This window comes from Rhinichthys klamathensis, unplaced genomic scaffold (genome assembly GCF_029890125.1).
Source record: "Rhinichthys klamathensis goyatoka isolate OS25496 unplaced genomic scaffold, OSU_Roscu_1.1 h1tg000168l_1, whole genome shotgun sequence".
NCBI classification, from domain to species: Eukaryota; Metazoa; Chordata; class Actinopteri; order Cypriniformes; family Leuciscidae; genus Rhinichthys; species Rhinichthys klamathensis.
In genome coordinates, this window is record NW_026606699.1 from 487,371 (window position 1) to 509,333 (window position 21,963).

Below are 21,963 nucleotides of genomic sequence, written 5' to 3' on the forward strand. Positions count from 1 at the left end.
GTCTTCTTTTGTGTGCAATGGAACAAAGAAACTCATAGAGGTTTGGAAAAACTTGTGGATGAGTAAATGATGACTCATTTTTGGGTGAACTATACATTTAAAACGTCTAAAAAGAAGTCACCATTGTGTGACTGTAATTCGATATTGAAAAGTTCAAACATTGGGAAACAATATATCTACTGAACATGGAAGTTCTCAGGGGTGGAAGATTTTAACTGTTACCTAGTTACCACTAGAAAATGCAAAGCCAAATGCAAATGAGAACTCTCGATGAAAGCGCTTTGAAGACATGAGAGAGCTCAGCACATTTTTACACTGGAGCCAATTATGGAGAACATTTTCATGTTCCCATCACATATCTTAATACATGAAATACTAAACTCAAAATGAATCTGTGCATTTAATGAATGAGCACTGTTCTGCGTACTACTGATTGCATTGCCTTATGTATTCTTCTTTATTTTTGTTTTTAAGCTAATTTAAAATGTTTTCATGCATCTGTTATGATTTTATTTATTTTTTATGTAAAGCACTTTGAATTACAATTGTGTATGAAATAAACTTGCCTTTTTTCACATCATCACAATGAAGTGAACACAGGGTGAATTTTAAATAATTTCTGTCCCTTATTTAGCAATGACTAACCATCTATAATAAAGAAATTTTGTTTTTTATTTTGTACACTAAACATTTCTGGCACTTTGTTGGGCTGCTGCTTGTAAAATGAGTCCTGAAGCAAATCCAGTTGAGAATCCCAGTATTATTGGCACACATTGGAGGACAAGATGCGAATGCTTCTTCCTAGAGTTCATAAGACGAAAAAGAGAAGCTAACATACAGCATAAACGTGAACTCCTACAGATCAAACATGCGGTCAGGGCTGAATCGGGAAAAAAAAACTTTAACAACCATATAAAAAAGGAAATCAGTCACAGAGTTTTTATTTAAAAACAAAACATGAACCTGTACAAGCTTACAGTCCTTTATAACAGCACATAATTACAGCGGGTTGAGGACATCAGCTGTTGGCGGTGGAGCCGGGCTCTGGAGACTGCAGGAACTCATACGGGTCTTGGACCATCTCGGTCTGATCTCCAACACCCAGATGAGGTGAACTCCCTGGTCACGGTCAACAAACAAACTTAAGTTATTATTCAGAAAATGAAGATTTCTTTTACCCCACATACCCCCAAAAAATCCCACACTGTTTTTCAGACGATTGACAAAAGTACCACCAAAAAAAAAATCACTGAAATTAGTTCTTAGACCATTTCAATTTTCCAGCAATATTTATTGACTTATTATGTCTGTAGCAAGGCTATCTTCAAGGGCGAGAACAAAGTGAATAACAAAAGTAAGTCATGCAATTAACATAAAACCTATTGAAGAAATGTGTGTCAACGCATCAGTTAACCTGTTAAAGTTTATGCTTTTTCGGATATTACCTTTCATGCAGTGTGTAAAATACCTGTATGAATGTAAAAGGTCTGCAAAGTTTTACAGATCAAAGTGCTTGTCAAATTAAGTTATTGACTCAAAAGAACGCCTCGATTGTGAACTGCCGAAACGAGTCGCCAGCATATCGATCTAATCTGTTACAAATGATTTTTGTTAAATATATATTTTGCATTTTACCTTCACTTCAGCAATTTGCTGAGTGTCTTCTTTAAAAAGAGATCAACCTTAGGTCTGTATTCCAAAGCATTTATAAATTACAACTAATTAAGACAAAAATGTAGACCTATTTAATCCAGTAAAATATGTTTAACAGTCATTGGAGTTTCACAAGGAAGGCATGATGGACAGCAGCATTTAATGCCTGTGATGTATACTATAAATATGACTCAGTACCTAAATGATGCTGATCCCTCTCTGAAGCGTTTGACAGGGACGAGAGATTGGAGGATGGTCGTGAACCGACTCGGTCCACCGCTGCATCCTGGAACTCCTGCAAGAGTTTGGCTGTGTCGTCAAAGTGCTGATGACCGTCCTCATGATCCGGCTCCTTCTTCACACATTTACCTACAGATCGGACATCAATTGAACATCAATGAACCAAAAACAAACGTCTTTTAAAGTCGTGAGGTGTTGATGTGTAATATATGACTCACTTAATGTGTTGAGCATATCTAGAGACATATCCGGGTAGCTCTTCATGGACATGAAATCAAGCACTGAGCCGGCTTCATCGGTTCCCTATATACACCAATCAGAAAATCTCATTAAATGGTAGCTTAAAAGCTTTGAAACCTTTAGCATGTAATATGTATAAGTCTTACCGGCATGCCACATAAACTAGACTTAGCGTCATCAATCGGCATGTTTCTTTTCTGAAATACAAAAACAGCATTGTAAAATGTTATAATTATTTATATGCTTATATTATAGAATACAATATATCAATGTGTACACTACCGTTTAAAAAGTTTGTGGTCGGCGATTTTTAATGTTTTTGAAAGAAGAATCTTCTACTCACCAAGGCTGCATATATTTAGTCAAGAATACAGTAAAATATTATTACAATTTAAAATAGCTGCTTTCTATTTAAATATATTTTAAAATGAAATTTATTCCTGTGATCAAAGCTGAATTTTCAGCATCATTACTCCAGTCTTCAGAGTCACATGATCCTTCAGAAATCATTCTAATCTGATGATTTGCTGCTCATTTCTCATTATTATCAATGTTGAAAACAGTTTTGCTGCTTCATATTTTTGTGAAAATCTCGTGATACATTTTGTTTCAGGATTCTTTGATGAATAGAAAGTTCAAAAGAACAGAATTTATTTGAAATAGAAATATTTAGTATCGTTATAAATGTTGTTAGAGTCACTTTTAATTAATTTAATGCATCCTTGCTAAATAAAAGTATTAATGTCTTGCGAAAGTTTTCAACCGTAGTGTATATTGCTGGAATTTACTGTTCACAAAACACTAAGAAGGATTAAAAATGACCATAAAAAGTAGCTGGTCAAAAGATTAATTTTTGTTGATTTTTACTACCTGTCGGACTTGAATGACAGCCTTCGAGTGATCACCAGCCGTCATTTTATCCAGCAAATCATCCACAAGCCTTTTGGTAAAACCCCCACAACCCTTAACAAACTCCTGCAGACTAAATCACACACACACACACACACAAATCCCATCAATCAACTGAGTCAAATAAACAGCAACAGATTTTTATGAGCCGAAGGTTTGGACCAAACACCTGAGAGCGCACTGGACTCCAGTCTCGTCTCCATAAGCGGAGTAAAGCATGTCCATCTCCTCTGGAAGCAGGTCAGGATAGACAGAGTTGTTCTGAAGGGTCTGAGTGTTGTACGCACTGCTCAAAAACGTCACTGAAACAAAACAACAGGCCAAAATTGCAATGACAGACACATGCATAATATGATGTGAATCATAAATGTAAAGATTCTGGTTGTGATTCTGTTGCATAAACTGCTTAGACTAGTCTTACAAGTTAGTCATCTAACTTTTTTCTTTAGGACTGGTCATAACTTCATGTCATTTACAGCAAAAAGTAGATTTCTAATTTGAATCTGAAAAGTAAGACTGATTACCCCTCGACTGCTAGTTGGTCAGACTAGTTCTTAAGAGAGTACTTAATGATTTAATTACTGACTCTTTTAGCAATTCAGGGTCAGTACTAAATGTGATTCACAATCTTAAAAGTATTATTAATGCATGTGGCAATAGAAGATCTGTTACCTTTGTGTCTCCTGTCGTCTTTAAACCCCAGTGACGTCAGTCCAGGTATGAGCTTATTAGCCAAAGAGCTCAAATCTACAGGTTGAGTTTCTTCCTCTGTGAACAATAATCAATATTTTCTTCAGACAAATTATATTATTCCCCTGGATGAACTTTCTTCAACAGGGTTAGCTACCTTTCAGCATTGAAGTGCCATTTTAAACCCTATAAACATAAGAATAACTTTTATATTGTTAGTAATATTTCAAGATGAACACTTACTGGACTGAAGCAAATTTAAATATCCATGAATATTTTTTTGGGGGGAAATCAAGTTCAAATCATGCTTTTAAAGAATGTTTATTTGTTCATCTCTTAATCATCATTGTATTGCCTTGCATTTAATGTTTTGACCCCCACAATAAAAACTACAGAGATCATAAAACGTATCATTTAAATATCATCCTACAAAGACATTATTGGGAGATATAGAGTGACAACTGATTTTATAGTTTGTCTAAAAGTTAAATAAATTGTTGCAGTTAAACATTTTTTTTTTACTATTATTATTTTATATGTCAGGCTTTACAGGTTTAATTTTCTTTTTAATCATTGTGAAAAAATTGCAAGCAAATTACCACCTCATTGCTATACATATATAGACCATTTCTATACAAAGTAATAGAAGCTGAAACAGTGTGATGTTCATACCCTCTCCTTCAAGATCTTGATTTACTATATTGTACATCAGGGAACCCTCAGAGTCCTTTTTAAGGTAACCAATCTACATGCAAAATAAAACAAATGTTAAGGTTAGGGGAAATAAAAGTTTTGGTTATATTGCAATAATCTGCATTTATGTAGCTCAAACTGTAAAGCATGGCAGTAGCAATGTCATGGTCATGGGTTCGATTTCCAAGAAATGCAAAAAGAATGAATGAATTTTGAATGCAATGTACTGTATGTCACTTTGGATAAAAGTGTCTGCCAAATGCATAGTTGTAAGTAAACTGTGTCTAAACTATTCGTTATAAATAATAAGTTATAGTACAGCCCAGACAGAATCTATTATGGGAGAAAATCTGCTGAATGCTTATTTAGTATTTAATGCAAATTTATTAAAGGGGATCTATTATGCTATTTTGTCTTGATTTTGTTTTTGGGGTCTACTAGAATAGGTTTTCATACAATAAAAAAACAAAAAACAAACTTATTTTTCACAAAGCGCAATGTGCTCTGATTGGTCAGCTGGACTAGTGTGTTGTGATTGGTCAAGTGCTTCAGGTGTTTTGGGGAAAACTTAAGACTACAATGGAGGCGTTTCAGGGAGTTCAGAAACAGTGCCACTGATATAGAGAATAACTCCTGCTGGAGGGACTTTGTGCTTTGTAACTTTTCAGACTTTTTTATGCTCAAACAGCAACATTACACACCAAAGAAAGTTGAAAATGTAAAAAAAAAAGCATAATAGGAAGCCTTTACATGGAACAATATAACTATGAATAGTATCTTATTGGAAGCTGAAAGCATTAGGAAATAATATAAATGAGTTGTATTTTAAAATAACACAAAAGGGCAGCACCTTAGAGTTTGGCATGAAACGGTTGATTCGATCCCGGGCTTCATCTGCCGCGTGCTCCACCAGTGCCAATACGTGCTCCTCCGCCGTGCTGTCCGTCAAACTGCAAGCGTTGCCCTCAAGCTCATACATATCACTACACAAGCAACACATCTGCTCAATCACACACTCAGAAACATGTGAAATGTTCAAAAGTGCTGCAGATCAACAGCGCCCTGCGCTTTACCTGATGATGGGCTCTTTGATGGGCTGCTTTTTTGATTTTTTGGGGTATTCCGTGTGGATTGGCATGATCTCCGTCACCGGTTCCTCAGGTGTGATGTCATCATCACCCAAAATGGCAGCCTGCTGAGAGAAATCCATGTCCTGCATAAAAGACATGCTGCGCTTCAAAGCTAACAGCCGCTCCTGTGAACAGAGCACAAATAGAGCAACACAGCATCCATTTACTCCTCCTGCGGGAGGTCTTAGGTATGCCATGAAGATGGGAGTCGAACACGGGATGGATAAATAAAGATAGAGATTGGATAATGGGAATACTCGTCTCTGAACCCGCAGAGCACTCGAGCCAAATTGATCACGTCGACTGCTCAAAACGAATCACCTTACTAATGCAATAAAACAAAGGAAGGGTCTGACGCGCCATTGAAGTCTGTGATTTTTTTCTCCATGTAATCCTGAAAAAAATTAACAGTTTTAGGATTTTGAAAAATTAGGGAATTTTTTTTAAATAAAATTAGGAAAATTTAAGATTCAGATTTTTTATTTTATTTCTAGGTCACAAAGAGCAACATCTAGTCAAAAAATATTTTCTTAAATTATATTATAATACATTACATAATAATCTATTAATAATATTTAATATATATTAAATCATTTATATATATATATTATATATATATATATATATATATGGGAAAAAATCTATAAAATATATTTTATATTTTTTAATATATATATATATATATATATATATATATATATATATATATATATATATATAAAAAAATATAAAATATATTTTATAGATTTTTCCCCATCACTTTTTAAGATTTTATTAAATGTGAATAATTTTCCAGGCATTGCAATCACAATTTTAAAATCCCCTGATATTTCCGACCGGGGGAATCCGGAAATGTTCTTGCTTCCATTCACAGAGCGACACAAATACTTTCTTGAATCTTCACTACTTTCTTGAATCTTCAGATATTTGAGCCCTACTGTATATAAATCACACTAATTTTTATCCAAGTATTTAGATTATTAGAACCGCATGCTTCCGAATCGAATGGTAATGATGGCACGCATGAACTGGACAATGTACAACAAAGGCCAACAATAACAAAAACAAAGTGCATTAAAAATGTTACTTTGCTCATCATTTTGAATCCCGTGTGGAGAAGTTTCTTGGCGGCCTTGTAGTAAACCGTCTCTGGTCGGTTATAAACCATGGCATTGTCACACATCAGCTTGAAGTCTGCCTGGAGATGTCAAACCCACAGATTCAGATAAAAAATAGTCACATTGTAAAAGAATGTCATTTCAGTGGACTAAAATATATTAGTAGTTTCAAGAATCTGAAAATGAAGATTGTAAAATTTGGTGTTACATTGTGGGTTTAAATGAATAGGCTTGGACTTGGTGCTTGTAACCCAAGGACAATGGTGACACCAGAATAAAAATATTCATGATTCTGAAGCTGAAAATACAGAATAACATTAGACGAATATACTTGCACTCTGTCACTGACTAGATATATATCAAATAAATGTCAGGTAACATAAGACATTTGGCATTATCAGGACCCACAAATATTCCCCCATTGCATTATTATACATTATATATAGTAGTTTAATGTAGTACTGACACTAAAACTATGAAAACTTGAATTTTTTCTCACACAGTAATTTTTATTTTGGGGGAACTATCCACGATACATATTGTTGCATTTTTGTATTGCGATATATTGTGGCACGATATTTTGTTACACCCCTATAAAAGAATGTCATTTCAGTGGACTAAAATACATTAGTAGTTCCAAGAATCTGAAAATGAAGATTGTAGCCGGACACTTGCGTACCTTGAATTCTGTGATAGTTTTGTATTCATTTTCAGCTATTTTGTCCTTCATCGTGCCAAAGTCCATGGGATGTTTGATTATCATGGAGTAGCCAGGTGCAATGGCATCTGTTACAGGGAAGGAGAAGAATCCATGTGGATCTTTCCTGTTGAGACAGAAAGATTGTCCTCATATATTCCAGATTAGATGACACTATGCCTTCTGCTTTTTGCAGGGTCTCACCTCTGAAGCAAACGCAGGAAATGCTCCAAGAGCTGCTGGCGAGGGGTGGATTCATTTTCTAGGAAAAGCCAAACGGTAAAAAGACAATCAATAAGAAAAATAATCTGAAATCCATTCATGATTTGTCTTATAATTTATGTAAGCATTAAGGTACGAGAGGCTGTGCTGTATCGTGAATAAGTAACGGCTGAAAGGCGTTGTTAGGCACGACGCGAAGTGGAGTGCATGCAACCCCTTCAGCCGTTACTTATTCACGATACAGCACTTGCCTCGAGTACCTTATTGCTTTTATAAAACGGTTACCACACAATATTAAAGTAAAAAAAAAAATATTAGTGCAACTTTCATGAAGTTAAATCAATAAAAGCATTCCTTCCGCTAGAAAAAAATAGTCCCTGACCGTGAACAACAACGTTCCAATGTTTAATATGCATGAAAGCTCAAATAAAAACAACAAACCGTTCTCAAACTTTGTCTCATTCTTTTTATTTTTTACAACACAATATTTGTGAAATTTCCTCACACAAATAGGCATAGCTTATCTCTCAGCATGAGAAAACGTTTATTTTTTTGTTCATTCCGTTACTTTCTCTCTGCACTAAACTAAACATAGCCTAAATAAAAACACAAGGGCACACATTTTGATAGATAACAGTTAGGTCTTTAATCTATTTTATTAATGTTATTAATTTAGTTGCTAAAATGCTGCCTAACAAGAGATAATAATAAATAAATATTTGATAAATAGATCATTTTGAAAGATAAAAATTAATACTTGTAGAAGTCTCTCCAAATTGTTCCTCAAACCACTTATCCATCGTCATGCCACCTAGTAAATCGAAATTTACTTTAAACATTTCAGCGTTTTTTTCTATGTTTAGGTTGATACGTGTGGTTGCTAAGGGTGCAGTGATAAATACTAGAACCGTTGGGTGAAGCGGTCATAGTCGTGTTTTATCGTGAATAAAGCACAGCTATTGACCAATCAGAATCAAGGATTGGAACTAACCGTTAAATAGTTATAACTTATAATTTATAAACAGTTTAATTAATATATTTGTCCCTGAGGCTTCAGAATTGTACAATTAATTTGAATTTAAGCAATGGAAAATATTGTAAATGTAGTTTTTAGTATGAAAAAATGATAACTCAATATATTATTTAAGGATTCAAATTTTAATGTCAATATATATTTTCATGGTAAAGCTTCACAATAAGATTCCATTTGCTAACATTAGTAAACTACAAACTGAACTAATAATAAAAAATACTTCTGAAGTATTTATTAAACTACTTTTAATGTATTAAATCATTTATTTAATCTAATCTAGTTGTACCTTGTTGAGTTCGACAGGCTCGTACGGGTCGATCCGCTTGCTGCTCCACTTCTACTTTCACTCCAGGATGAAATTCATCTGCCTCTGATTCCGATTCAAATTTGTCCCGCTTCCTCTTCTTCTCCTCTAGAACCACCTGTGGCAATACACTCCTTTAGTAACAGCACTCAACTAACCTCTGGATACTCAAACAGGCATTCAGTGCCTTACCTCCACAGGCTTCGGCAGGGTGAACGGTTCCACTGGTCCACTGGCGGCACTTTCTGACTGCTCTCGCTCACGTTTCTTCTTTTTCTCCTCCTGGATGAAACACATACAGAATTTGTAAGATGAACAAGTATTTTTTTTTTTTTTTTTACATTTTCTGAAGTAAATGTGAGTGCTTTTTGTCTGTGCAATCCAGTGTTATTTTAGTAATTAGATACTGTTAAATATATATATATATATATATATATATATATATATATACATTTTTATTTTTGTATTTTCCATTTTAGATACATTTTTTGTTTTTTGCTTTTATTAATTGTTATTTCAGTTTTAGTTATTTTAGCACATCAAGTTAAACTAAATGAAAATGAGAAATTCTGGCAGCTAACTTAAATAAATGTTTAGAAAAGTAAAGAAAGTAAAGAAAATGTTTGTTTTTTTAATGGTTTTAGTTATGATTTTAGTTAACTAAAATAACCCTGGTGCAAAGTAACCAACAGGGCATTGTTTCTATGTATGGGTCAGGCCCCACTTCAATGTGAGTTTATGGGATTTTTACATATTCTGGGTGAATATAATATGTTTAATCAAGAATAAAGGTTATTAAACGGCTATAAAAAAAAATTGTATGTGAATTTTATTATGCAAGTAGTTTTCAATCCTGGTCCTGGGGACCCAATGCTCTGCACATTTTGTATGTCTCCTTTATTTAACAAATCTGATTCAGATCATCAGCCTGTTAAGAGAGAGATCCATGAACTGAAGATAGGAGAGACATACAATATGTGCAAAGCAGTGGGTCCCCAGGATCAGGATTGAAAACCAGTGCATCATGCAATGATAAATGTTGTCATACAACCTCATCACGTTTCTTGTTTAATTCAGCAAGTAGCATCCAATTATCCATATGAAATTAGCAATCCAATTTTGTGTAAAATGTCTTTACTTTTGGCAGTCTGATCAAATAACAAGGCAAGAAAAAGGCTAAAATATATATTTTCAGGTTCATTTTAGTAGCATTAGGTCATGCAGATATGATATGATGAATATGCATGCTGAATATTCTCTTACTGTGCACGATATATACAACATTTAAGGAATCATGAGCAATCATTAAATAATAGTGATGCTTGACTTCTGAGTGTTTAAGAGTCGTTCTTTTCACTCACCTTTCTCCTCCTCCTCTCATCATCATCTACATATTTCTCCTTCTCTGATTTCTTCTTCTTCTTCTTTTTCTTTTCTTTGTGCCGCTCCCACTCGTGGTCAGAGCGGTCGTCATAGTAACTGGAGTCATGTCCGGAGCCGGAGAGCTCGGTCACTTCACTGCCGCCCACCTTGAGTACCAGCTTCAGGGGTTTATCCAGGGGTTTGTCCTCATAGTCTGAAAAACGACACACAAAGCCATTAAGCCATTTACGGTGCATGAATGTTTTGTATAAGCATTGAAGTTAATGACTTTTCTGCTCTTTAAGATTCTGCTGTTCTGTCACTTCTCATTAACCTGCAGTAATATTTATCAGATCAAACCCACACTATCACTATAATCATTTAGATCAGGGGGTTTCAAACTGGGGCCTGAGGATCGCAAAGAAGTGCTAACAAGTGTAAAAAAATAAAATAATAATAATTATTACAACATTTAATTAAAATAATAAATAAATATATAATATCAAATAAGTTTAAACTAAATTAATACAAATTTAAATAAAACATTTTAATAAAATAACAAATAAATGAATAAATAATACATCTAACAGTATAATACTACAGTGAACAGAAAAAGTAATAATGCAATATAAACTAAATATTTAAATAATTTATAAATTACACATTTATATGTCACAGTAATACATTAGGTGTATATATATACATGAAAATATATAGCTGTCTTTTAAGTCTTATGATGAGAATGATCATATTTGTGGGGTCCGTAGCATCTAAAGATCGAAACCCCCTTATTTATACAACGCCCAGAAGAAACAATCATTGATTATACAATTTTGGGTGGTTTTGCATGAATAAAACCAGATATATATCGCATTTTCTGACTATTTACATACGCACTTGCAGAACACTCAGAATGAATTAAAGTGATTTTCACATGCATATCCAATATTCACCTCCTTCAACCGCTCTCCACTCGGGTCTGTGTTTCTTATGCTTTTTCCCCATAGTGTGTCTTTATTTATATGAAAAAGAATCTGGTTTAATCTTCATAATCTGCGTTTTTTTGTCTCACAGCCGCTCTTCGTTACAGCAACAACAACATTAGCCGCAATGCTTAACTTCCGGCTTCAGGTGGCGTCGTTTCCGGCGCAGGCTGGCGTGACGTCACCGTTAGCGCGGTAAGTTCGAGTTTGTCTGTCGCTGTTGTGAGAGGTGAGTGTGTTTAATTCCACAGGTCTTTCTTTATTTAATCGATCTGTTAATAAATATGACAGTTAACACAATCTACAACTATAATATGAACGTAAGACAACATAAACCATTCATGCTGTGCGTTAGGTGATTCGCGCGTGATGTTTTATGATAATAAAGGCTGTGTTTCAAAACAGAAGGCATGTTTGGATGTTAGTTAGTCTATATACTAACATATAAGTTATATAAGTTATAAGTCTATATACGTTAGTCTATATGATAACAGAAAAATAATACCATGGTGCATTGTTATTGGTACGTGTTTGCTAATGCTATGTAGTGTTAAGGTGTTTTCGGTGGTTGCTTGGAGGCAGATTAACAAATATGTAAAGTTACACTGTAAAAAAAAATTATGTCACGATTTGTTTTCACAACTTCTGTTGTCAAATCAGCTTGTATAATTAATGTGGTTCAGATAACATACTATTTTGAGTTTCTGTTCATTAAACCAATCTCAATTTAATTAACTGAAAATCTTAATTTCAATGAGCTCAATTTTAAGGCAACCAGTTTACTTACTTTTTTAAGTTAATCCAACAACAGTTGTGAAGAGTGATCACTAAGGGGTTTGTTTGTTATATAAATCTGATTTTGCCTCGTTACATCACATTTTTGACTTTTATAGATTTTTATAGATTATGTACATAGTTCTTCTGACTGTGTTTTTTGTTTTTCAGCCAACAGCACTTTGAGTAATGGACATTTCTGATCATCACATGACTGAAGTTGGCATCATCCGCCCAGATGTGCACATAGAGGTTCATGTGAAATCTCAGAGGTATTTCATAAGTGAATGAACTGAATAGGATGATTAGACTCTGATTTAGTTGTTACAGAATTCAAAACTTGACAAACAATTACATTTTTTAAGTTATAAAATCACATAATTAGATCAGTAGTTCATGCATGTGAAATCTGTGAAATCACATTTCTGAAGCAAGTAATGGGCTGTGTGAGCACTGTTTCATGTTGACATGTCTATATTTGCCTCTGCATGATTTAAAAGGTATAAATATGTGTTTGCAGCACAGCCAAGAGGTCTGACGTGAGGACGCATGTGCTGTCGCTGCTGGATCGACACAGCTCGGTTTTAAGGTCTTTCAAGTGGACGGAGTTTGATGATGAATTTCTAGCCAAAAATGTGGAGTCAGTCACCATAGGAGATGTAGCTGGTCCGAAAGTAAATCGTTTTTTTTTGTTTTACATCTGTGTACATTCTGCTTTATATTTTATATGCTGTTTATTACATCTGTTTCAAGTGGGGTTTTACGTCATTTTTCAGTCTATGGATGTGATGTTTCTTATATGTTCCACAGCTTGTGGATCTGAAGGTTTACAACCTCTGTATCCATGTGTTTTCCCTGAATGATGACAGTCCGAGCACGCTCACTCTGGAGGAAGAGGAGGAGCTATCTGCTGCCAATCATTGGCTCCTCCCAGCTGGTGATTATCCATGACACGCCCCTTTCAAGCACATTCACAAATTCCTGCCGTAGTTACGTGTTACTACATGTATTTACTATAGTAATAACAGTATGCATAATTAACCCTAAACCAAACCCTAACCGTAACTCTAAGTACTTGTAATTAGTTAAAATTACTCAGTACTTATTTGAGTAAGTATAATGTATCTACGACACCTTATAAATACCTAAATAAAGTGTAACCAATTAAAATTCAGTTGTTATTTACTTGTTCAAAATCCGTATGCTGTTATTTTATGTTGATTTGATAAAGACTTGAAATATAGTGCATGGACAGCTGTTATGTGTTTTATTTATTTATTTATTTAAAAAACTGTCCTTTTTGGAGTTTGGCAGTTTAAATCTGCATATGCTATTATTGTGCATCAATAGCAGCTTAATTCTGCCTAAGATGCTTTTGTCTGTTTTAATAATTGTTTTTAAATTATAAATTTACATTTAAGTTTGAAATTACATGGGGGCGTAAAACAATGACAGAATTATATTTCTTTTTTGCATGAACTGTTCCTATAAAAATGGTTAATTAATCGAGTTAATGCTGCTCTGTGTTCATCTCTGTATCACTGGGTTATATTATTTGGGATATTTTTCCAGGGGTCATTCTTTCCCTTTTTTAAATTCTGAACACAATATACATTTTCACATACACACGCACGTTTACTATCAGGAGAAAACAAACCTAAGTATGTCAGAGCAGAGCTCATTGTAATATTTCTACTCCTCTGAGAAAATTGTTTTATTCTGTTGATCCTTTTGAAAAGATGTTTAATCCAAATGTAGTTTTAGAATTTTTAGGACAAATGTGTCTCATTTAGTTTCTGTTTTAATTTGTAATAACTCGAGTATTGTTTTTGCCATTAAAAATAGCCGAGGAGCTGGCATGACATGTAAACAAATAATACATTGTGGTCTGACCCATGTTTAAGACTTACAACATCTTCATCTTTTTCTTCATGTCTTCCAGCTGAGTTTCACGGCATTTGGGAGAGCTTGATTTACGAGGATGGCATCAAAACACAAGTAAGACCTGTATATTCACAGTCATCTTGAAATTTTTTGAAATAAATTAGCAGAATTATGCTTGTTAGCAGAAGTAGGTGGTATAACCAAAATCTTATATCACAGTGGAGGTCATATGATATATACTGCATGTTGCATAATGCATATCAATATATATTTATGTATATTTATATTGACATGTATTTTTAATATTAGGTCCATATTTGGTCCATTTCCCTGGAAAAGAAAGATTTAAATCCGTCTGTCTGTTAATTTGAGCTAAGAGACTAAAATCTATAAAACATCAATTATAATTGTATAACAGTGTTTGTATAATGTTTGGGACACATTATTCTCCATATCCTCCAACTGATAGTCATGCACACACAGTATATCTACAGCAGTATAAGCAAGCATTATTGCAAAATCTTTACCGGTTGACACATTTCATCCGTTGCATTTTCATAAACGCCCATCCCTACTTGTTGGCATCCCATAACATGATCTTTATCTTTACTTTGGTCTCCAGCTCTTGGATTATGTTTCGACAACAATTTTCTTCTCTGACAAAAATGTTGACAGCAATTTAATTGCCTGGAATCGTGTCGTGTTGCTTCATGGTAAGACAATAAAAGCTTGTTTGTTATCTCAGCAATTTCTGTCTTCGTTGAACGGCTGCCCATACCATGTTTATACAGTTGCCTTTCTCTCATAAACCCTCAGGGCCGCCTGGCACCGGGAAGACGTCTCTATGTAAAGGACTTGCTCAGAAACTCTCCATTAGACTGTCTGGCAGGTGTGACATCTTTCATAAAATAAAAAAGGCTGCTGCTGAACGTACTGAATTCATCACCATTGTTCTTCACACATTTCCTCAGGTACGCGCACAGCCAGTTCGTGGAGATCAACAGCCACAGTCTCTTCTCCAAGTGGTTCTCAGAGGTACAGCTTGATCCGTCACATCTGAAACTCTTCCTCAGATCCATGTCTGAAACGCTGTGAACACACGTGCCTGTTTTACAGAGTGGAAAACTGGTCACGAAGATGTTTCAGAAGATTCAGGAGCTCATTGATGATAAAGATGCCCTGGTGTTTGTCCTAATAGATGAGGTACTCTCCTTTTAAAATCATTAATATATTAACATCAATATTCCTTTAACCCTCCTGGCCTCTTCGGTCAGAAATGGCCGACGTTGGAAATTAATGGGAAATACGAAAAAATATGAAAACTCAGAGAATCTTTTGGTGGTATAAACTACAAATCAGCCACTGTGCTGAAAAAAGTGCACTCTAATGTAGAATTATCGCTATCCATTCCTTATTTTGTTCGATTTTTTAATTATCAAATACAGAGTAACAAATATGCTTTCCATGTATTTCCTTTTCTAACAATTTTTTTTTTGTTTGATTGATCATAATGCAAAATCTGATACTTATCTAACAAAAAAAAATCTACACCTTGACAAAAAGTAGTCTTTTAGAATGTCTAAATATGATATATCTAAATGCAAAGCCTAATAAAATTAAGAAATTATGTCTAAAAAAACAACAACGGGAATCCAAAAGCCTCTCTATATATTTATATAAATATATATTTATATTACTCAAGTTTTTATTTTTTTAATGCCTCTAGGTGCCACTATTCTCACTTAAAAATAAATTTTAAAGGCCTTCACTCTATTTTATTTGTGAAATATTGCATTTATTGAAACATAATAATATTTATATATTTATTCTAATGGAAAAAATATCTCAAACAAATTATAAATAATTCATAGTATCATTCAGACTGATTTCCCAAAACCAGCTGTAACCAACTAAGACATTCAGACCACCTTAGACTGGTTTATAAAAGCAATAAACCCTTGCTTTACAGTGTTATTCCCACAGTGAAGAAGAGAGGCCATAGTCTCCTGGTGAAACAGTGTTATTCAAATCCTCTTATGAACCATCATTTTATTATAATGGAGTCTGAATGATAATCAGTCTTGTGTTGATTTCAGTTCCAGTACAATCATTCAAAAGCAGTTTTATGAAGGATAGTGTTTTACAGTCCTGAATAATTAATGTTTTACCCTCAGGGACACATTGATATTCATATTATATTCTTTTTTACTTAAACTTGTATTTATGAAACCATTAGTTATATATATGTATAAAAAAAAATCATTTTGTTTAGTCCAAATTTGCATCAGGGTATAATTTGGAAAAATGTTGCAAAATTGCAACTCTGTTATGTTTAAATAGGCAAAGGAGACATTATCTAATTAAATATGCACTTATTTGTGGATACATTTCCAGAGGAGAATTTGATTGTATTTTTTTTATCTATCCATAAATCATAAAATACTGTCAACAGGCAGAAAAAAATCACCATGTTTTAAAATTAAACAAATATGCAATATATTGGTAACGCTTCCTTTTACAGTACAGTACTTACGTGTACTTAAAGTGTACTTACCTAGAAAGTACTGGCTAATATAAGGTAAGTACATGGGTTAGGGGTAGGTTCAGGGTTAGTATCTAGTTATTACCCAGTAATTATAATTACTATAATAAGTACATAGTAAGTACATGGGTAACAGGACTGTAAAAGGAAGCGTTACCAATATATTTTACCACTATGTTTTTTTTAATACAGTAAGTGCACATTTTAAATTCACAGCACTGTTCAGCACGCAAATGTATTTAAATAATTATATACTTCAACCAGTAAGGATACAGTCATGAAAAGTTAAGTAGTCACAATTTAAAAACTGTAATAATATCAAAGCATGCTTATTACCACTTAATTAAAATAAATATTATATGTATATACTTGTTTGTGTGTGTGTGTTAGATGTCAAATACATGTTTTCTACATAAGCTAATTAATAAAATTCAGCTGGCTGTTGCTATTCTGTGTAACTTGAGCAAGCTATGATTATTTAATATGCATTTTTTTCCCCCACCAAAACTTGTGATAAATTGCTTGCAACTGTATATACCCATATTTAGTGAGAGTTAGGTATTATTACATTGCAATTGTGACTTGAGCAAGCTATGATTATTTAATATGCATTTTTCCTCCCACCAAAACTTGTGATAAATTGCTTGCTACTGTATATACCCATATTTAGTGAAAGTTAGGTATTATTACATTGCAATTGTGCTAGGCTGGATCACTGAGGGTTCAGTGATGCTTGTTTGTCAGGTGGAGAGTCTCACAGCTGCTCGGAGCGCGTCTCAGGCAGGAACAGAACCGTCTGACGCTATCAGGGTGGTCAATTCTGTCCTGACCCAGCTCGACCAGATCAAACGGTCAGTTTCTCTTCATCTCTGCTGCACTTTCATCTACAAAGGCACGCTTGAAATCAAAATGACTATTTACTTAATGCACGTTGCTGCTCTTATTGGGCATTATTCATCGTCGAGGTTATTGCGAATAAATAAGTCTGTTTTTGTAGTCTTTCATCAAAATATAATAACCTGTTCTGCCATATTTTTCCTTTTCATCTGAAGGCATCCTGCCCTCTTTTTTGTGTGCCATTGAATAACCTGATCCATTTTGTAATATTTCATATTATGGCAGTTAAATTGGGGCTTCCTGTGCAGTTTGTCCATTCATATTCATATAAACTTAGTGTTTCCTTGATTCAGCCACACAAATGTGGTCATCCTCACTACATCCAACGTCACGCAAAAGATCGATCTGGCCTTTGTGGATAGAGCTGATATAAAGCAGTACATCGGCCCACCGAGCGCCAGCGCCATATTCAACATCTATCTGTCTTGTCTGGAGGAACTCATGAAGGTGAGTGTGTGTTCAGCTCCATTGAGCTCCTGTTGAACGTCTCCATTCCTCCACTGAGCTCCACAATTCAGGTTTGATCTTTCCCTGCAGCGTCAGATCATCTACCCCAGACAGCAACTGCTGAGTTTGGAGGAACTGGGAACCATGAACTTCATGGAGAGCGACGTGACCCATCTGAGCTTAAGCCTGAGGAACATCTCCCAGTGAGTGTTTGCTGGTGACGCAACCAGTACTGAAAGTCTTTGAGAATTGATATCTTTCACAAGTGTCTATTTCTGGACAGGAGGAGTGTGGGACTCAGTGGAAGAGCCTTGAGGAAAATCCCATTTCTGGCTCATGCGCTTTTTGGAAAGGTACTCGTCTTTGTTACAATGTTATGTGATTTTTCCACAAATATGGGGTGTTGTTAGTCTAAAATCCTTAAGTGTGGTAAGTAAGGAATAATGTACATTCAGCCAGTTGTTATCACAGAGTAAACCTCGACAGGGTGATCAGCCTGAAGGGGTTTATTCTGAGATAACAACCGGATGGATGTACATAAGTAAATAATTAGATGCGAAATATTGGTTTAGTTGAAATATTTTATTAGCTATTTAAACGCAAAGCTTCCGCGGAGAAAGCAGTTGCTAGCAAGCGGCAAGTTCAAACTAGACAGAAATTTAAGGGATACGTACCATTATAATCATACCACTTATTACACAGCATTTTGCCATATAAATAATTATGGGGATAAGAGATATTTATGTGAGATGAAACCGTTTTAAAATCTTACCTGTTTGTTATCTTAAGTGTACAAAACAATCATTGCAAAATGACAGCAGCTGCGTTCGTATTTAGCAAGAGACAGCGAGACTGCGATACCCGGATGACATAAGTAAATAATTGTACTCCAAATATTGATTTGAGTTTTAATATTTTATCAGCAAAACATTCCTCACAAGCATAAAGCGCCGACTTCAGTTACCCGGATGAGCCTGCGTTAATCAGTTTTTACTGGTTGTTAATATCAGGGGATAACATACCACTGGATGGTGCGATTGACCCATCAGAATCAAGTATTCCACAGAGCCGTGTAATACTGTAATGCATGACCTTAAAGGGTTAGTTCACCCAAAAATGAAAATTATGTCATTAATGACTCACCCTCATGTCGTTCCAAGCCCGTAAGATCTCCGTTCATCTTCGGAACACAGTTTAAGATATTTTAGATTTAGTCCGAGAGTTTTCTGTCCCTCCATTGAACATGTATGTACGGTACACTGTCCTTGTCCAGAAAGGAAATAAAGACATCATCAAAGTAGTCCATGTGACATCAGTGGGTTAGTTAGAATTTTTTGAAGCATCGAAAATACATTTTGGTCCAAAAATAACAAAAACTACGCCTTTATTCAGCATTGTATTGTCTTGCGGTTCTGTTGTTGATCTGCGTTCAGTGCCGCTGCTGACGTGTGTCTGGTGTGTGTGTGTGTGTGTGTTCCGGTTCTGTTGTGGATCCGCGTTCAGTGCCGCCGCTGACGTAAGACGCTGCTGACGTGTGTCTGGTGTGTGTGTGTGTGACGTAAGACGCTGCTGACGTGTGTCTGGTGCGTCCGAGCTTCGTTTACAGTCTGAGGGAGACGCACGCTGGAAACAAAACAATCTTCGCAAACATGTCTAAGGATTTCGGAAGACTTGCATTTTTTTGCCCAGCCATATTTATTTGAACCCGAATACACGGGCGCACCAGACACACGTCAGCAGCGGCACTGAACGCGAATCCACAACAGAACCGGAAGAGAATACAATGCTGAATAAAGTCGTAGTTTTTGTTATTTTTGGACCAAAATGTATTTTCGATGCTTCAAAACATTCTCACTAACCCACTGATGTCACATGGACTACTTTGATGATGTCTTTATTTCCTTTCTGGACAAGGACAGTATACCGTACATACATTTTCAATGGAGGGACAGAAAGCTCTCGGACTAAATCTAAAATATCTTAAACTGTGTTCCGAAGATGAACGGAGGTCTTACGGGCTTGGGACGACATGAGGGTGAGTCATTAATGACATAATTTTCATTTTTGGGTGAACTAACCCTTTAAATGCTTATTGCTGTGATGAAAGGATGCATTTAAAAAATATATATTTATATATATATATATATATATATTCATGATTAATAATAATCAGAATAAACAGTTTTTAAATAAGTAATATAGTTAATTAGTCTTATTCTAGAAAGTGTATGGTTGTCAAGCAATTTAAGACCGGTGAACATTTTAATTAATAGATATCACCATACTTCCCCAGTTGATTAATTACAGTACATTAGGTAAATTGTTTTGTATTACAAGTTTTCTGAAAAGTTATTTTAAATAAAATGTTATTAGGGATGAAATGTTCCATAAATCAGCCAATTGACGTATGAACAAACCCCTCTGTAAAACCCTTCAGAATATATATATGAATAAAACTGTTAGGTTTGGTGTATGTAAAGCTGCTGAAGTGGAGATTTCTGAAAAAAACAAATTACCGCCTTTAAAGATATGTATTGTCATTGAAATCTACAGACACAAGTAGATAAACCCCCGGTTTCCCAGACCGGGGTTAAGTGTAGTCCCAGACTAAAATGCTGTTTTAACTGAAAGGAACTTGCACAAACATATCTTAAAATATGTCGGTGTCATTGTTTTGTCTCAAAATGCACACCAGTAATGTGTTTTCTAAGGCATGTTTATAAAAGCTACTTAAATGTCGTAATTGAACTAAGACCTAATCCTGGCTTAATCTAAGACCTGTCTGTGAAACCAGGCCAATGTGTAATAAAATAAACACGTGAATGTGTATTTAGGTTATTTTCTTTCAAATAGTCTGAAAGAGTTATTGCAGCAAAATAGCACAAAAAAACTATTTATATACAATTTAGTCTTTGTTTTCGTTGTAATCATGTCTCCTGTTGTGTTTCCAGACTGCCACAATGACAGTCGAGAGTTTTCTCAAAGCGATGGGCCGTGCCGTGGACAAACAGAGACAGGAACAGGCGAGTTTGGTCAACTGTGTTTGAGCTGAAGCAAACTGACGTTCTGCTGTTGAATCGAAACGGTTTCTTGTTTTTTTGTTTGTTAGTTCAATATTTCTGCTCAGTTCACCAGCTTCATCCTCTGAAAATGTCCTAGAACAAACCAGTGTTGTTTTATTTCAAGTTTGAAAGTTTAAAACAGCACTTATCTATATGAGACTGTCATCTTCTAGATGGCATTTTTCAAGTCCGCATTCATAAGCGGAAGTTTTGGTGTCCTGAATCCGAGTTTATAATATGCACTGTAGCCGCTGCTCTCTGCATATGAAAAAATGATGTTCTTTTTTTATGTTCAGTTTTTATATGTGTATATATTTAAAATCATTTGATTAAAATGAGACAATTCATTCCTTTTTTTGTTTTTCTGAATTACAATTAAAATGTTTTCACAAGAAAAAAAGTTCTATATAGAACATGAAAGGGTTCATTTAAGGTGCTTCATATATAGAACCTTTTAGGGGTTCATTTTAATGGGTTTAGTTTTTAATCATTTTTATGAATTAAACAGCTCATAAGCATAAGGAAAAAATGAAATAACTTTTAAAAATGAAAGTATTATGCAACCATTTAAGACATCTTTAAAGACCTTAGAAGTTCTTATAGAACCTTTTTGGCATAACATTTTTTTTAAGAGTCTAATTTGTAAATTGCATCCAGTAGATGGCATAAAGGTGCAACATGCAGGAATAAAACCTATGCATGAAATGCTTAGTGAATCGCCTGTCTTTTTTCACTCAAACAGCTCTTATATTAGAAGCTATTTGAAAACCAATTCAGGGTTGTGTGCTAACAGGCTTTATTCACACTGCATCCACTTTTGATTTGGTTTTCAATTCTAGTCTTGCATATTGTCATTACGCTAGAAGTTTGTACAAATGAGATTTCATGATTTTTATTTTGCAGTGTTTGCTACTTGTCTAAGCAAAGCCTGATTTTTGTGTGTAATTTGAACGCATTAAAGTTATAAAACACAAACTAATGCATTAATTCACCCTTGACTTTTTCACATGGTGTTTGACCTTTGCCGGTAAGAAACCTGTTCGACACCATATTTAAAGCGGCCTGCTTTGATATGCTGTTTGG

At 34.7% G+C, this 21,963-nt stretch overlaps 2 protein-coding genes across 4 annotated transcripts; one reads left to right on the forward strand and one right to left on the reverse strand.

The window, feature by feature from the left end:
• Nucleotides 1–913: 913 nt before the first annotated feature.
• On the reverse strand, nucleotides 914–11,420 carry brd9 (bromodomain containing 9). Of its 3 annotated transcripts, none has more exons than XM_056259438.1 (17): nucleotides 11,245–11,420; nucleotides 10,291–10,505; nucleotides 9,122–9,211; nucleotides 8,912–9,047; nucleotides 7,575–7,632; nucleotides 7,353–7,497; nucleotides 6,643–6,753; nucleotides 5,499–5,617; nucleotides 5,276–5,408; nucleotides 4,405–4,477; nucleotides 3,715–3,810; nucleotides 3,212–3,344; nucleotides 3,004–3,115; nucleotides 2,280–2,330; nucleotides 2,112–2,196; nucleotides 1,852–2,022; nucleotides 914–1,119 (listed from the first exon to the last, which is right to left on the reverse strand). In XM_056259438.1, the coding sequence occupies exons 1-17, from the start codon at nucleotides 11,294–11,296 to the stop codon at nucleotides 1,019–1,021; spliced, it is 1,881 nt and encodes a 626-aa protein (XP_056115413.1). In that variant the 5' UTR covers nucleotides 11,297–11,420; the 3' UTR covers nucleotides 914–1,018. The 3 variants fall into 3 exon arrangements, with proteins under 3 accessions (XP_056115413.1, XP_056115411.1, XP_056115412.1); XM_056259436.1 differs by having other exon boundaries at nucleotides 5,499–5,680; XM_056259437.1 differs by having other exon boundaries at nucleotides 5,499–5,620; nucleotides 11,245–11,419.
• Nucleotides 11,421–11,442: 22 nt separating this feature from the next.
• trip13 (thyroid hormone receptor interactor 13) lies at nucleotides 11,443–21,227 on the forward strand. The gene is made up of 14 exons (XM_056259439.1): nucleotides 11,443–11,503; nucleotides 12,220–12,320; nucleotides 12,569–12,722; nucleotides 12,859–12,985; nucleotides 13,991–14,046; nucleotides 14,555–14,645; nucleotides 14,749–14,821; nucleotides 14,904–14,967; nucleotides 15,049–15,135; nucleotides 17,219–17,325; nucleotides 17,665–17,818; nucleotides 17,909–18,021; nucleotides 18,102–18,171; nucleotides 20,770–21,227. Exons 2-14 carry the CDS (start codon nucleotides 12,238–12,240, stop codon nucleotides 20,863–20,865), a joined length of 1,275 nt encoding a protein of 424 aa, XP_056115414.1. The 5' UTR covers nucleotides 11,443–11,503; nucleotides 12,220–12,237; the 3' UTR covers nucleotides 20,866–21,227.
• The last annotated feature ends 736 nt before the right edge of the window (nucleotides 21,228–21,963 follow it).

Coding starts and splice junctions, on each gene's coding strand:
- brd9 (XM_056259436.1), bottom strand. CDS start 11,296: ATGGGGAAAAAGCATAAGAAACACAGACCCGAGTGGAGAGCGGTTGAA. Junction 7,498..7,574: donor TTCCTGCGTTTGCTTCAGAG/GTGAGACCCTGC, acceptor CTGTCTCAACAG/GAAAGATCCACATGGATTCT. Junction 3,116..3,211: donor GGAGTCCAGTGCGCTCTCAG/GTGTTTGGTCCA, acceptor TGTGTGATTTAG/TCTGCAGGAGTTTGTTAAGG.
- trip13 (XM_056259439.1), top strand. CDS start 12,238: ATGGACATTTCTGATCATCACATGACTGAAGTTGGCATCATCCGCCCA. Junction 12,723..12,858: donor GAGATGTAGCTGGTCCGAAA/GTAAATCGTTTT, acceptor TATGTTCCACAG/CTTGTGGATCTGAAGGTTTA. Junction 14,822..14,903: donor TCCATTAGACTGTCTGGCAG/GTGTGACATCTT, acceptor ACATTTCCTCAG/GTACGCGCACAGCCAGTTCG.